The sequence below is a fragment of the Prunus mume genome, linkage group LG6 (genome assembly GCF_029339155.1).
Source record: "Prunus mume cultivar Tortuosa linkage group LG6, ASM2933915v1, whole genome shotgun sequence".
Taxonomy (NCBI): domain Eukaryota; kingdom Viridiplantae; phylum Streptophyta; class Magnoliopsida; order Rosales; family Rosaceae; genus Prunus; species Prunus mume.
This window is the reverse complement of record NC_142703.1, coordinates 23,835,118-23,849,933: the sequence shown is the minus strand read 5'-3', so window position 1 is coordinate 23,849,933 and position 14,816 is coordinate 23,835,118. Positions and strand designations below refer to the sequence as shown.

The 14,816-nt window shown below is 40.0% G+C and overlaps 1 protein-coding gene across 1 annotated transcript; it reads left to right on the top strand.

Annotated features, from left to right (window-relative positions):
* The first annotated feature begins 1,806 nt into the window (after nt 1–1,806).
* LOC103336008 (calcium-dependent protein kinase 11-like) lies at nt 1,807–6,523 on the top strand. The gene is made up of 7 exons (XM_008239043.3): nt 1,807–2,506; nt 3,515–3,658; nt 3,785–3,937; nt 4,051–4,166; nt 5,590–5,757; nt 5,893–6,117; nt 6,244–6,523. The coding sequence occupies exons 1-7, from the start codon at nt 1,954–1,956 to the stop codon at nt 6,376–6,378; spliced, it is 1,494 nt and encodes a 497-aa protein (XP_008237265.1). The 5' UTR covers nt 1,807–1,953; the 3' UTR covers nt 6,379–6,523.
* Nucleotides 6,524–14,816: the final 8,293 nt, after the last annotated feature.

The following is a 14,816-nucleotide window of genomic DNA, read 5'->3' as shown; positions in this document are numbered from 1 at the left end:
TTCATTATCATGGGCTTAATAAATTCTGGGCTGGGCTCAGAATTCGAGAATTTAGTTTGGGCTTTTTCTATTTTTGGTTGCTCTTCAGTTTCTTTTAAACATCAAGCCCAAGTTGTGCTCATGTTTGTGGGCTGCATAAATAGGTTGGGCTCGCAGAATTTAGGCCCAAACAGAGATTATGTGTTTGGTTAGAAAGAATAATAGCCTTGCCTTGGAGTATCAAGTTGCTCATTCAAGACATCATGCTAATGTGTTCCCTTTGTGATGATGTTGCTTGCAAACATGTTTACAGAGAAGAAAATTTCTTGGCAGATGGTTAGCTAATCTAGGTCACAATCTCTCCTCTTCTCAACGCTGGGAGAATGGCCTTTTTATTGCGTGTTCTTCTCCTTTTTATTTTGATCTTTTTAGGCCTACGTGCCCGCGTGGCTTTTCCTTATAATTTTCCTTTTTCGCATGAAAAAAACTCTTCTTGAATTGAAAACGAGATAAGGTTGGAAAAGACGATGAGTGGAAATCAAGATAAGATACAAAGGAATAAGGTGTAGGGTAAATAAAGACTCCTACTATGTAAATAATGGTAAGATGACAAAACGAGATGCCCATGATGTCTGATCATAATTAAATGAAGATAGAAAAAGATAGGAAAAAAAATGAGGGAATCCAAGAAAATGATACAAAGAAGATGGACAAGAGTTGAGAACATGAATAAAACGAAGACAATAGAAAACGGTACACGATGCGGGAATATTGAAGCTGCATGTAAAGTAAATGAGACACAATATTTAACGAGGTTCGATCATGCCTGCATCCTCAGAGAACAACAACAGTAACTTTTTCACTATGTAAAATAATAGGACTACAACCTTAGGGGGCGTTTGGTATCCTATTCAAATAGGGAACTCAAAAACCCTAATTTTTCTTAAAAACAAGGAGTTCTTAAATCTATTTTTAAGATTCAAAAACTTGTTTGGTATGCAACTTGAAAACTATTTTTAAATTTTAAAAATTTGAAAACTTGTGGGTTGTTCGAAAAAAAACTGAAAAAACAGATATTTTTTGTTTTTAATAATTGGTGTGTTTTTTTAGTTATTCTTGAGTTTGAGTTTTTAAAAATAGGGCTACCAAACAAATTTTCTTTGTTTTGGACTCAAATTCTGTTTTTGAGTTTAAAAAGTTGGATTCAAGTTAAATACCAAACAGGCCAATGTTTACAATCTCTCTAGTTCACTAATTTTTCTCTCCTGAAGAACGGCTCTCATTTCTCTCCTCTCACTCTTTTTCTTCCTCCTTTTCTTTCTGGCTCTCTTCTCCGTTGGTTTTTTGTGTGTCTTTGCATGTAGTGAGGCTGGCCTATTTATAGGCCAATGGAATGGAAGCAGCCAAGCTTTACGCGGGTGTGCAGAAAATTCCTCCAAGATGTGGCTGACAAAGAATCTAATATGTGGGTTCCACCCACTATCTTTACAACACTTACAAGTAACATTGTAGACTAAATTTTTTTCATGCTATAGTTTTTCAATTTCTATTTTTGATAATAATAATTTTCCTCCTACCTAACTTTGATATTTGTAAACCCAAAGGTGACAAGGACAGCATGGTTCCAACAAAAGAAGCAAGATAAAATATGATCCAAATGGATTGTGGCCCCCACTTTATCGTGGTGATAAAATGCTGACGTAGAGCAACAATGGAATTATGAAACATTCAGGCAGCCCCTCTCTCCAATCTTACTTCCGCATAAAACTAAAATAATCAGAAAAATACCAAAACAAAATAGTAAATAAATGAGACTCAGATTCAGTTAGTGGCCAACCACAATCCACAAACACAGAGAGAGAGAGAGAGAGAGAGAGCAAAACAGAAGAGAAACAGAAATAACAGTTTCAGAGCGAAGGAAAGGTAGAGAGAGAGGATCAGAAATCTGAAGAACGAAACAAGAAATCTGAAGAGATGCCGAGAGGAGCTTCATCGCAATCGGGGAAGCCCCATAGCAGCCATACAGTGCTACCCTACGAAACGCCGAAACTGAGAGACCATTACCTGATGGGCAAAAAGCTCGGGCAAGGCCAATTCGGCACCACGTACCTCTGCACCCACAAGCCCACCGGCGACCAATACGCCTGCAAGTCCATCCCCAAGCGTAAGCTCCTCTCCCCCGAGGATTACGACGACGTTTGGAGGGAGATTCAGATCATGCACCACTTGTCCGAGCACCCCAGCGTCGTTCAGATCAAAGGCACCTACGAGGACTCTGTGTTTGTTCACTTGGTGATGGAGCTCTGCGCCGGCGGCGAGCTCTTTGATAGGATTGTCCAGAAGGGCCATTACAGTGAGAGAGAGGCTGCCAAGCTCATCAAGACCATTGTTGGGGTCGTTGAGGCCTGCCACTCCCTTGGTGTCATGCATAGGGATCTCAAGCCTGAGAATTTCTTGTTTGATACTCCTTCGGATGATGCCATGCTCAAAGCCACCGATTTCGGCTTGTCCGTCTTCTACAAGCCAGGTTCCTTTCTGGATATGTTGTTTGATTTAATTTAACGAGATCCATTTTTATTGTTTCTTGGTTTTTGTTTTTGTTTGAAATGGAAATGTTGGTCTGGTTGATATTAATTTCAAGAGTGGCGGGTTCATGGGTAATTCTTATTTTACAAATTGGGCTTTTGACCTTTTTAAATATATTTCTGATTATTTATTGAACTAATATTGCTTGATTTCATTTCTGTTTGAAGAATTTCTTGAGCCTTTTGTTTCAATCAAAGAATTTCCTGAACCATCCTTCTTATAGATTTGTGCTTGCCACACTGCCTAGGGAAAAATAATGTCACCTTGATGGCAGATACAAGGACAGTTTTCCTTTCAATGAATTATAAAGTTGTGTCTCTTCTTAGTCTTGGATACGGGAAGATTTTAAATGCATATGAAACTCCATATACGAGGACCGGGGATCTATTTTTCTTTATGTTTTTCTCTATCCCCTGTTTGCAAGTGCGAAGAATTTTTTTTGGTAGTGTCTTTTTTGGACTTTTTTTTTTCCTTTCGAACGCGGTGCTATATTGTGTTAGTACACTCTACATATCCTTCTGTACGTTAGTCTTTTTTGGTTGGCACACAGAACACTAGAATTCTGAGCTTCCATAAACAGGTCATGTGGTGCTTTTTTTTTATATTTAAACTAAAAGCCTTAGGATCTTCCTTTAAGTTTGGGATTAATGGCTCATCTATCATGGTATTGGTGTCCTAAAAGGAATCTATATCTTATTCAGTATGCCAATACATTCAATTATTCCTGTGGGCTATCGTCAATCCATTGATAAAATTGTCTGAGTCTCAGGATCTAAAACATTCTGGTTTGTAGAAACAAAAATTCCGAATATATTGCCTTTGGCAGAATACAGCTTATTTTATTTTAACTGTTTCTAACTGGTTTACTATCAATGCCACGCTTGAATGGTGTTTCATCCTACATAACAATGGTTGTTTACGTGCACTGCTCTATCTTTTTCTGCTCCAGGACAAGTTTTTTATGATGTAGTTGGGAGCCCGTATTATGTTGCACCTGAGGTGTTAGCCAAGATTTATGGACCTGAAGTGGATGTATGGAGTGCTGGTGTGATACTTTACATCCTGTTAAGTGGAGTTCCTCCTTTTTGGGCAGGTAGTGATCCTGACTAGTAACAATCTCTTACACAATGGACTAGTAGCCTTAACAGTGAGACTTACACCATTATTGTCTTTGGTTCTTTCATTACATGAGTATTAACTTTTCTCCATATATTTACAGAAACTGAAGCAGGGATCTTCAGACAGATTTTAGATGGCAAAATAGATTTTGAATCTGAGCCTTGGCCTAATATTTCAGAAAGTGCAAAAGATCTGATGTATAAGATGCTTGAGAGGGATCCAAGGCAAAGAATTTCTGCCCATGAAGTCCTATGTGAGTGGTCTAATACCTACTATGCCAAAAGGTTTTATGTGATAGTTGTATAGATCAGGTTACAACTTATCCAAATGGTAGCTTTGTTCAACTCTAAAGTGAATTCATTTCAGGTCACCCATGGATTGTGGATGACAGAGTTGCCCCAGACAAACCGCTAGATTCAGCTGTTTTGTCTCGCCTCAAGCAGTTCTCAGCAATGAATAAACTTAAAAAGATGGCTCTTCGTGTATGTCTTATAAATTCTTACCATCTAGCATCTTTCTATATCTATCATTCTAACACATTTTGCAACAGTAACCTGGTAGTAAATTGGTAAATTAATTTTTCGTTTCACGTGAGAATTTACATTTCTCCAATTAAAACCTGATGGTAAAGGAAATGGAATAAATTCTTTCAGGGTAGTATACACATCCACACACACACACGGAATGTAATGTGGAATGTTCATGAGACCACTGACTGCTGCTTGCATGTTTTCTAGAGCAAATATTGCATTTGCCAAGGTAATGTAGATTTTACCTGCTTTTTTTTTTTTTTGTTCTTCTTTCTGAAGTTTTTCGGGGTAGGTTTGTTAGTAGGGTGGGAGGCTTATGCCAAGAAAAAAAAAACTTGTATGAAAGAATAACACAATCTGGCCTGGTGGAAGTACAAAAGGGCAAAGGGATTTTACATTAATTCGATGGTTCACCCTATTATACTCGTATCTATGTCAACAAGACCTGACATTAGTAAGGGCCCCATGGAAATGCAATTAGGATAATAGATGAATATGATATTGTCGGACATGTACAGCATTTGAAATCCAAAGTTCTACATATACAAGAGAAGTAATAATTAGATGAATGGTGATTTGCTTGTATTATTTCTAGAGATGAGGTGCTCGGCAATCCGAACATCCCATTGAAAAGAAAGAAGTGCTGATGTCTTGATGTACTCCTGCCCTGTAAGAACAAGGGTGGAGTGTAAGTTCTGTGGTTAAATCCCCTTGGGTGCATTTACAATCTTTTGGAAAACAGCATAAACGAAGTAATGCTGAATTAAGTTATCATTTTCATCTGAATAACAAGAAACGTAAATTGATATGATATGGGTGCGACCTGGGAGTTAATTTCACGTTGAGAACATTCAGGTTACTGTAATGGTTGATAAGACTGAGACACAGGGTTATTAGTTTCGAAATCTTCACTCTGTTTTTCTTGACAATGGTCAAGAAGTGTTTTTTTGTAGTGTACCAATATTATATGAAAAATGCGGTTAGAAATATCATTTTAGACTACTCATTTTACATATCTTTTTAGTATATTATTACTTGTTTATAATATATTCAGAGGATGAGTCCATGTTGTTGAGAATAGTTTTGGTTGTAATAAGGGTTAGGTAAGAGCTCTCTTTTTCTATGTAACTTCCGGGCTATAGTGAAGTAGGCAGACTGCACGTGATTTTTATATCTATCAATTAATTGTGGTTTAAGTAAAGTTCTAACCAAAATGTCTGGATTTTTCACTCAATCATCAAAGGGCATCCATGTGTATGCCCTTATTTAGTTTTGGACCAATTATCTCTGATATTTCTAATGACAGTGCTTTTACAGTGACAATTATTTTGGTGTATATATGGATCACTGTCACATTCTTTTTTTCCTTGGGCAGGTTATAGCTGAAAGACTGTCAGAAGAAGAGATTGGTGGTCTAAAAGAGTTGTTCAAAATGATTGACACAGATAATAGCGGGACAATAACATTTGAGGAACTTAAAGCGGGCTTGAAAAGAGTGGGCTCTGAACTAATGGAATCTGAAATCAAGTCTCTTATGGATGCAGTTAATAGATCATCATAAACTGTCCAGAATTGTTTTAATATTCTTCCATTTAAATTGCATAATTTATCCAACGCTATTAACATGACTGACTTGGATGCCCCTAACAAAATCTTTTTACTTCATCAATGTTGGCAGGCGGATATAGACAACAGTGGAACAATAGACTATGGTGAATTTCTTGCTGCTACCTTGCACTTAAACAAGATGGAAAGAGAGGAGAATTTAGTTGCAGCCTTTTCCTTTTTTGACAAAGATGCCAGTGGGTACATTACCATTGATGAGCTTCAACAGGCTTGCAAAGAGTTTGGTCTGGGTGATGTTCATCTGGATGAGATTGTCAAAGAGATTGATCAAGACAATGTAAGTGTTTTTTTTTTCCTTTGATATGACTGACTAAAGTCACCATTCTCTTCTCCGAGGCAAAAGTATCAATCGAGAAAAGATATTATTCTAAATTTTGGCACTCTAATTGCACCACTTTTGCAGGATGGCCGTATTGATTATGGGGAGTTTGCTGCAATGATGAGGAAGGGTGATGGAGGATTTGGGAAGAGCAGAACCATGAGAAGCAATTTGAACTTTAATTTGGCTGACGCTTTCGGAATAAAAGACTCTACCTGAGATACTAACAAAGAGCAATTTTTTGTACACATGCAATTGTAATAGGAATTGAATAGTTTACATTTCTTATGCTGCCTGATTCCAAAGGTTTGTCTATCTTGTAATGATGGCTATGGTTCTTAGAGTTTTTTATATTGTGATGTCATCACTAGTTGTCTTTTTGAGAGCAAAATCTAATATTTCCGTTGTTTTAGTAGAGAATAGAGAGAGTTTGGCTTGAGGAGTTGCAGCAGAATAAAGTACATATATAAACTTCTTATAAGAGCATTTGCAATGGTGAGGGTCATTTCAATTTATTTCAATAAATTGAACTTTTGACTTGCAGTGGTAAGTTCAGTTCATTTCACATATCAATACTTGATTTCAGGGATCAATAGTTCATTTCACATGTCAATAAAATGAACTCTAAAATGAAATTTATTTTAATAAGTTGGCCCACCATAATGACTATAACCTCTACACATGGACAACATTACTTTTTACTTTTTTTTTAATTTTTAATTTTGCTTATTTATATTCAATTTTGTTATGCAATAACCTAAAAAAGAGGTTCTCTAATGTGTTCTCATTTATTCTCAATTTCCAATTCTTCAGAAAAAAATGTTAATATAATATTGTCACCAAGCAAGGAAAATTTTGTTATTAATTTATATATTCAAAATTTGTCTCTTTTTAAAGATCTCTTCATGTCGTAATTAACTTTATTTATTTTATTTTATTCTATTATTTAAAAAGATATTTAAAAAAATATAGTTTTTAATTTGTAAGCTATTGAAATGCACACTGCAAGTGAAATTGCATTTCAGTTCAATAGCTGCCAAAAAAGTTCAATAACTGAAATGAACTGTTGAACTATTGAACTAAACTGAAATGAATTGTTGAGCAGCCATTACAGATGCTCTAAGAGTGCCCTTGTTTCAAGTAAAGGATCAGTTGTTTGTGTTCAACACGCAATTAATAAGACGGTGATGGATTCTTATTTACGTGGTTTGAAATTGTCAAACCATGACGATAATTAACTACTGCTGTGAAAAAACTTATTACGTCGATAGTTTTTGAAGGGAATATTATGGGCCTGTTTGGGCCTAAAATTGACACACCCACCAAAGAAAACGGCCAAAAAACCGAAGAGCCCAAAACTTATCAAACAAACGAGGCTAAACCGGGCCTCACAGCCCGATATGATAGAGGGAAGAGCCCAGAAACAAGAACAATCCCACGTGATATCTCGGGATAAAGAAAAGTCAACAATAGCAACTGCCATGGAAGAAGCGATTGAAAAGATTATGACATCAAGTCGTTTCAAAAGCTCGAAAACCTCAAGATCAAATCCCTCTCACATGTATATATTCAGAGATTTTTTCTTCTATGTTTACAGAGAAGGTAATTCTCCCAAGAAGATAAGCAAGTTACAATCTCAGAGAAGGATAAGCAGGAAAGCAGAGGGCTGTCCAGAAAAGAAGTCAAACTAACCATCACGAGTGAAATCCCACAAGGGGCAGTTGAAATTGGGAAAGAGATTAAGTTCTTTTTCAAGAAAGATAGGGAAGTGATTGCCTATTTGAGAGCCTATCTGCCAAAACTGATGAAATCCTATTTTCTTTCTTTCCATTAAAAAAGGAAAAGGGGGAACATCCTTTTGCCGCCCAAATATTGAACAAAAATCACTCTACTCCAGAAAAATATTTTTACTATAAATAAACAAGAAGGAGTGAATAGGAGGGAGACAACAAAAAATTCATCATCCAATCAAACAAAATCCTACACAAGGAAACCATCAGCCAAATAGACAACTCAAAATCAACCAACAAGCGCACTTGAATTTCAAGTAAAACCACAAATCAGAATTCCCAAGGCTCAGACTTAAGAAATAAGTGATTCGAGCAGATTTTTCTCGTTACAAATTTGGTTCAGAAACCAAGAGTAGAGCTTGAGTTCTCTCCAAAATGGAAAACCTCAACAAATTTCACAGTGCAGTCTCTAGCTCACCGACGTCCTCAAGAACGACCATACGCCTCTTTCAGATCAAGAAGCCGCAGATTCACTCGTAAGCTTCACAAAAGCTTAAGGTACATTAAAGCTCTGCCAGAATCAACCTTTGGTATCGATTTGTAGTTGAAAACTGGCAATCGAGTTGTCAACGGTCCAGCATTTCAAATTATATGAGCCTCCCATCCAGTAAATGGAGATCCAGCTATCTTTTTATCTTTTTAGCATTGGCATCTATTTTTATAGTTTTGTAAAAGGCAGTTCCGCCTAAAAACAGTTTAAATTTCATCAACCATTCTGGCCAGAACAACCTCTTTATACTGAGATAAATTGTTAAAGTCCTCACCAGTCTGAGGCAAGAAAAGAACTTACTTGGGAGATATTCCTCACCCAAATTCACAATCGTTTGTTTAAGAAATCAGTAACTTGGGGCGCAAGTTATCCATTCCAGACTAAGTCTGCTAGAATTTTTATTACTAGCAGTGGCACGCTCGCACACAAAAGAAAGCTGACTTGTTGACCAGTCTATGGTTCTCAAGGCAGTGGGGAACTTTGTCCTTCCATCATAGGAGTAAACCAAAACGGGTGAACAATTTGGCACGCCCAGTGGGACTTCTCAGTATACATATTCTCATTAATTTCTTCGCAAGTTCATGAATACTGGAAGCTCTAGCCAGAACCCACACCACGATATGGAAATAAACCAAGTAGCCCTCAGGGAAGGACTAGAATAAGAAGAGAGTGATGCCCGGCATTCAAGCACATGGCAAAGCACAGGAGCAGGAGATCCAGGACCCGCTCGGAAGGATGAACTTGATACAGGAATCTGTGTTACGACAAGAGGTCACAACACAAAGGAGCCAAGCTACTCTAAATAATACGACAGCTATGATGCAATGGCAGGTCAACAGGCAATTCAGGAAAGACCGAGAGGCTGCCATGGCGAATTCCCTAATCCGAGGTGGTCCAAAGCAACTAGATCTTCCCTATGGTCCCCACCAGGATTGGCATGGCCATATCAAGAGAATCCTCTTGCTGCACAAGTAGCTAGAATACGAGCGAGGGGAAATCCAGTGCCGACACAGGAAGAAGCGTTTCCTATCCAAGAACGCGTGCCCCAATACGCCGAAGGTCTGCGCAGACAAGTTCCCAGAATCAACCGAGCCTCAACCTGTTCCACAACAAGCGGCCCCACAAGATCACCCTATGGAAATTCTGCCCAACAGCAGATTACCCTACAGCCCGAAGGATGGACCCCAATCCATTCCCTCCACTGCAAGAGGAAGGAGAGGCAGAGGGGGAAACTACCCCTATGCTAACAATGACATGAACAGGCAGGGGGTAAACTGGAGGAACCACCTAGTTTTGGAAGAACCGGAGGAACACAGGGAAGAAGTTCGCCTAGGCCATATAGGCGTAACCCAATTAATTATGCCCCGAACATGGACAAAATCTCCTCCCTGTTAATGCTTTAAATGATGTGGGGGCATTGCAAAGGATGATCAGGGAAATGATAGAGCCTGAGGCCGGGAGGGGAGAAAGACCCACCTACAGAAAGCCATACCCACCTTACATTGATCAGATACCTTTGTCCCCAGGTTTTAAAGTGCCAAACTTCACTTTATTCAACGGAGAGGATCCCCATGCTTCATCAGTCGAACACGTAGGCAGATTTTCTATCCAATGCATAGCCATAGAGAATAACCCACTGTTAAAGCTAAGACTTTTCGGGAATTCTCTCTCTGGACAAGCTTTCACTTGGTACACTAATCTGCCAGCAAATTCCATTCAGACTTGGGAACAAATGGAGAGTGTCTTCCATGACTACTATTACAGGATTCAGCCAGAAGTCACCATCAGTGACCTTGCTGCCCTCAAACAAAATGAAGACGAACCTGCCCAAGACTTTATAAACAGGTTCAGGAAGCTCAAAATGAAGTGTCGAATCCCCATGGAAGAAAGACACTTCATCCAAATGGCCCAAGCTGCCCTCAAGATTTCTCTAAGAAAAAGATTTGATGGGATGCTGTTTGGAGATCCGCAGAATCGAGATAAAGCGCCCAAGTACGAGGAATTGCTCAGGGAAGAACAGCAGAAGAGAAACTCTTCCAAAGGCACGTATTATAAATCCCCTTCTTCCTCAATACATATGATTGAAGTTGAGTCAGAAGAAGATACAGAGGGATCGGAGAAGGGAGAGGTTGCAGTGGCGGAAATGGCAAAATTAAAACATCCCATCAGTTGTAAGACTCTTACAAAGCCTCCAAGGGATCAGAGCCGCCACCATTCACAGGAGGGTTTGTTCCAAACAAACCAATGTAGAACAAGGTGTATTCCTTTGATCTGACCAAAGTAGATGCCTTGTTCGATGAAATGTTGCTGCAGAAAGCAATAGAGACACCTCACAGAATGCCCAAACCAGAAGAACTCAACGGCGCATGATTGCGGATGGCACAATTCTTGGAATCATTCTACCAATAGTTGTGTTGTTTTCGAGATGTCATACAGGAAGGATAACAGGAGGCTAAAGTCGCGTAAAAACCTCCATCCGTCACCACGCACTTTTCCCCGCCACAAGTTAATATGGTCAACCTAAATTGGCCGTAACGAAGAAAGATGCAGACCCTATAGAGGTGGCTCCAGAGAAGCGAATAGTTCCAAAAGGGATTATGGAGAGACCAAAAGCAACCATTTCAGCGAGTAGTGCTCTGCAGCAAGTGCAAGTGCGAGGCTGTTGGAAGTGGTCCCTGGAAAGACAGAACCGCCCACTCCAAGTGTTTTTGACCGAATTGGGATCACACCCATGATAGATCCAGACAGAGAAACTACCCAGCCTGTCGATCCAGCAGAAGAATGACCAAGCAGCCCAAGGAGGAAATATCAATAAAAATGCCCGGAAGTGAGAAACCTTTGGCAGCCATCATTGAAGGTGTGGTATTCTGTCGGGAAGAATGGCGGACCAACAATGGAGCTAACAAGAACTCAAAGGAGGTGGGTTGAGACAGATCGCACATTCCTCAATAACAAGAAAACGCAGTGCTTCCAGAGGCCAATTGCCAAAAAGGGAAAGAGCCGTAGTACTTCCCTGCATGTAACAAGCAATCTCTCAACCACGGGGTTGACAAAAGCAGAATCCTCGAGAAACCTTCTATCCATCCTGCTTCCATCTCAGAAGATCTACTTAAAACTCCGCAACCAGAGGAAAAAACTGATCCTATTCCAAGAGAAGGACAAGAAGACTGGGTGAAGAGTATGAAGAGGAGCATGGATTATGAACCATCCGCAGATGACGAGAATGCGCCTCAAATGTAAGAACTAGGAGAATGGACGGAGGAGTACGGTGGAGAATGATGGATTATGATGGAGAGTTGGATGCAGAAACCGAGGCCTTTGGTGCAGAATTGGAAGACTTGCTACGTGCGACCTAGGCATCAATATGGTGTTCATTCGCCAGAAAAGTTCAGGCGATAGAGGGACAAAAAGCACTTTGGACGGAGATGTATTTTCCCAAGAAAGTTTTGAATGCAAAGGTTGGCGAAGCGGAAGAGATGCGAACAAAGAAGCAATCCCGGGACGGAAGGAACCACCAACAAGTCACAGTCACTTTGCTTCTCCAAACCAACCAAAGAAATGGCAAACCACCTCAGACCCTTGTTTATAACAGCAAACTTTGGGGGTGTTCCTATCCCCAAAGTTATGGTAGATGGAGGTGCAGCCATCAACCTTCTGCCTCATAGAATGTTGAGCAAAATGGGCAGGACAGAAAGGGATTTAATTCCAACCCGCTTGACCGTCACCAATTTCGCAGAGGGCATCACCAAAACCCTTGGGATCCTGGATGTAGATGTTTTAGTAGGAAGCAAGAAGCTGAAGGTTGCATTCTTTGTGGTAGATACTACTTCTACCACTTACAATGCACTGCTTGGCAGAGACTGGATTCATCAGAGTCTATGTGTTCCTTCCACTCTTCATCAACAGTTAGCTTTATGGAATGAAGAAGGCTACATGGAGATAATAGAGGCCGATCCACGACCATTTTTACCTTCTGCCATGTGTTGTGAGGCAAGGTACTATCATGATGACCTTGGACCTTTCACCTTTTTTGGATTCAACTAGAACGGCCGCCCCTATGGTGTCACGGCCCAGAGGCTCATTGAAGAAGGTCTAACCAACTCTTTGGAGGATTGGAACAGACCTTTTGTCCTAAACTTCCAAAACTCCGATGTTTAGTCCCAATCAACAAGAAAAGGATCGAGCTGCAACAATCCGGTCCATTACAAAGAGATTGTTGATATACTGGGAGGAAAGAAAGCTTTTTGTGCAGAATCCAGCCATCAATATGGCAGAATTCACTCATGAAAGCACGGAAGGCCAGGAGGAAGAGGAACTACAGGAGGAAGTGTTAGATTTTGCACCAGCTGCACTGGATGACTCTCTACCAGAGGTAGAAGACCCTTTGCAGGAGATAAACTTGGGAACCAGGGAGGATCCAAGGCCTACCTTTATCAGTGCACTATTGAAAGAACCACTTAAGAATGAACTCATTGCACTTCTACAGGAGTTCAAAGATTGTTTTGCTTGGCATTATCATGAGATGCCAGGATTAGATAGGGGGTTGGTAGAACACAGACTGCCAATCAAAGAGGGATACCTTCCAATCAAACAGGCCGAAGAAGGATGTCCATGGACACAGAACTGAAAGTCAAGGAAGAAATAGGAAGGTCGCTCAAGGCAGATTCATCAGCCACCATCTATGCCGATTGGTGGCTAATGTTGTACCCTAAAAAGAAAAATCAAGAATCTGTGTGGATTACAGAAATCTCAATGAGGCCTCTCCCAAGGATGAGTACCCTATGCCAATGGCAGACATGCTAGTAGATGGAGCTGCCCACAACCAGATGCTATCTTTTATGGATGGCAACGCAGGTTACAATCAGATCATGATGGCAGAAGAAGACATCCACAAGACAGCCTTCATGTGTCCAGGACATATAGGTGCTTTTGAATACACTGTAATGCCTTTTGGCTTGAGAAATGCAGGGGCTACCTATCAAAGGGCAATGAATTCTGTTTTCCATGATATGATAGGGCATTCCTTGGAAGTTTATATTGATGATGTGGTGATTAAATCACCAAAGGAGGGGAACCACATGACAAATCTGAGAAGAGCTTTCCTAAGAATGAGGCAACATAAACTAAAAATGAACCCAAAGAAGTGCGTTTTTGGAGTTCAAGTGGGAAATTTCTTAGGATTCTTGGTCCACCAAAGAGGCATAGAGATCGACAAAAACAAAGCAAAATCCATCATAGAAGCTTTGCCGCCTAGAAACAAGAAGGAACTACAAAGTCTCTTGGGAAAAATTAATTTTTTAAGGAGATTTATATCCAATTCTGCAGGAAAGATCCAACCTTTCTCTTCTTTGTTAAGATTAAAATAGGAACAAACCTTTAAATGGGAAGAACAGCACCAACAAGCTTTTGAGGAAATCAAGCATTACCTCGAATCCACCAGTTCTGTCCCCACCAAAGAGAGGCAGACCACTCAAGCTCTATATATCTGCATCAGAAATATCCATTGGAAGTTTATTAGTTCAAGATAACAAGGAAGGGAAGGAACAGGCAGTCTACTACCTAAGCAAAACTCTAACAGAGGTGGAAAGAAAATATTCTGCAATTGAAAGACTTTGCCTAGCCTTGTACTTCACTGCTGTGAAATTCAGACATTACATGCTGCCATACACCATCTATATCATTGCCAAAACAGATCTGATCAAATACATGCTAACAAGACCAATGCTGAGAGGCAGAATTGGAAAATGGACCCAGCCTTGACAGATTTGCCTTCAGATATGTTCCTCGTAAAGCCGTCAAAGGACAAGCGTGGCGGACTTCCTAGCAGACCATCCCGGGGAGGAGATTGAAAATATGGATTCTTTAGACATAGCAAATGCAGATCTATTAACCAGAGCTCACACCTGCCTCAACAATCCTATCTATTCAGTTCACCTTGCACCTTGGAAATTATACTTTGATGGATCAAAAACTGATATAGCTTCCGGAGCAGGATTGTTTTGGAAGAACCACTTGGAATCGACATCGCTACTCTTTCCAATTGATTTCGGTGCACCAACAACAAAGGTAATATGAGGCTCTAATCATTGGCTTGGAAATGCTGGTAGAACTAGGAATCAATCTGTGGAAATTCTGGGAGATTCCATGCTGGTTTTAAAACAAATTGTTGGGGAATACAAGTGCCTAAGCCCTTCACTAGCCGTCTACTTGGTGGCAGCTAGGAATCTTCTGACAGAATTCAGAGAGGCCACTTGGGAACATATCCCAAGGGAAGAAAATTTTGCAGCTAATGAGTTGGCTCAGGCGGCAACAGGCATACAAATGCCCGAAGATTGTGTACAAAGAATCATCAGGATAGGAAAGAAAAGCCTGCTATC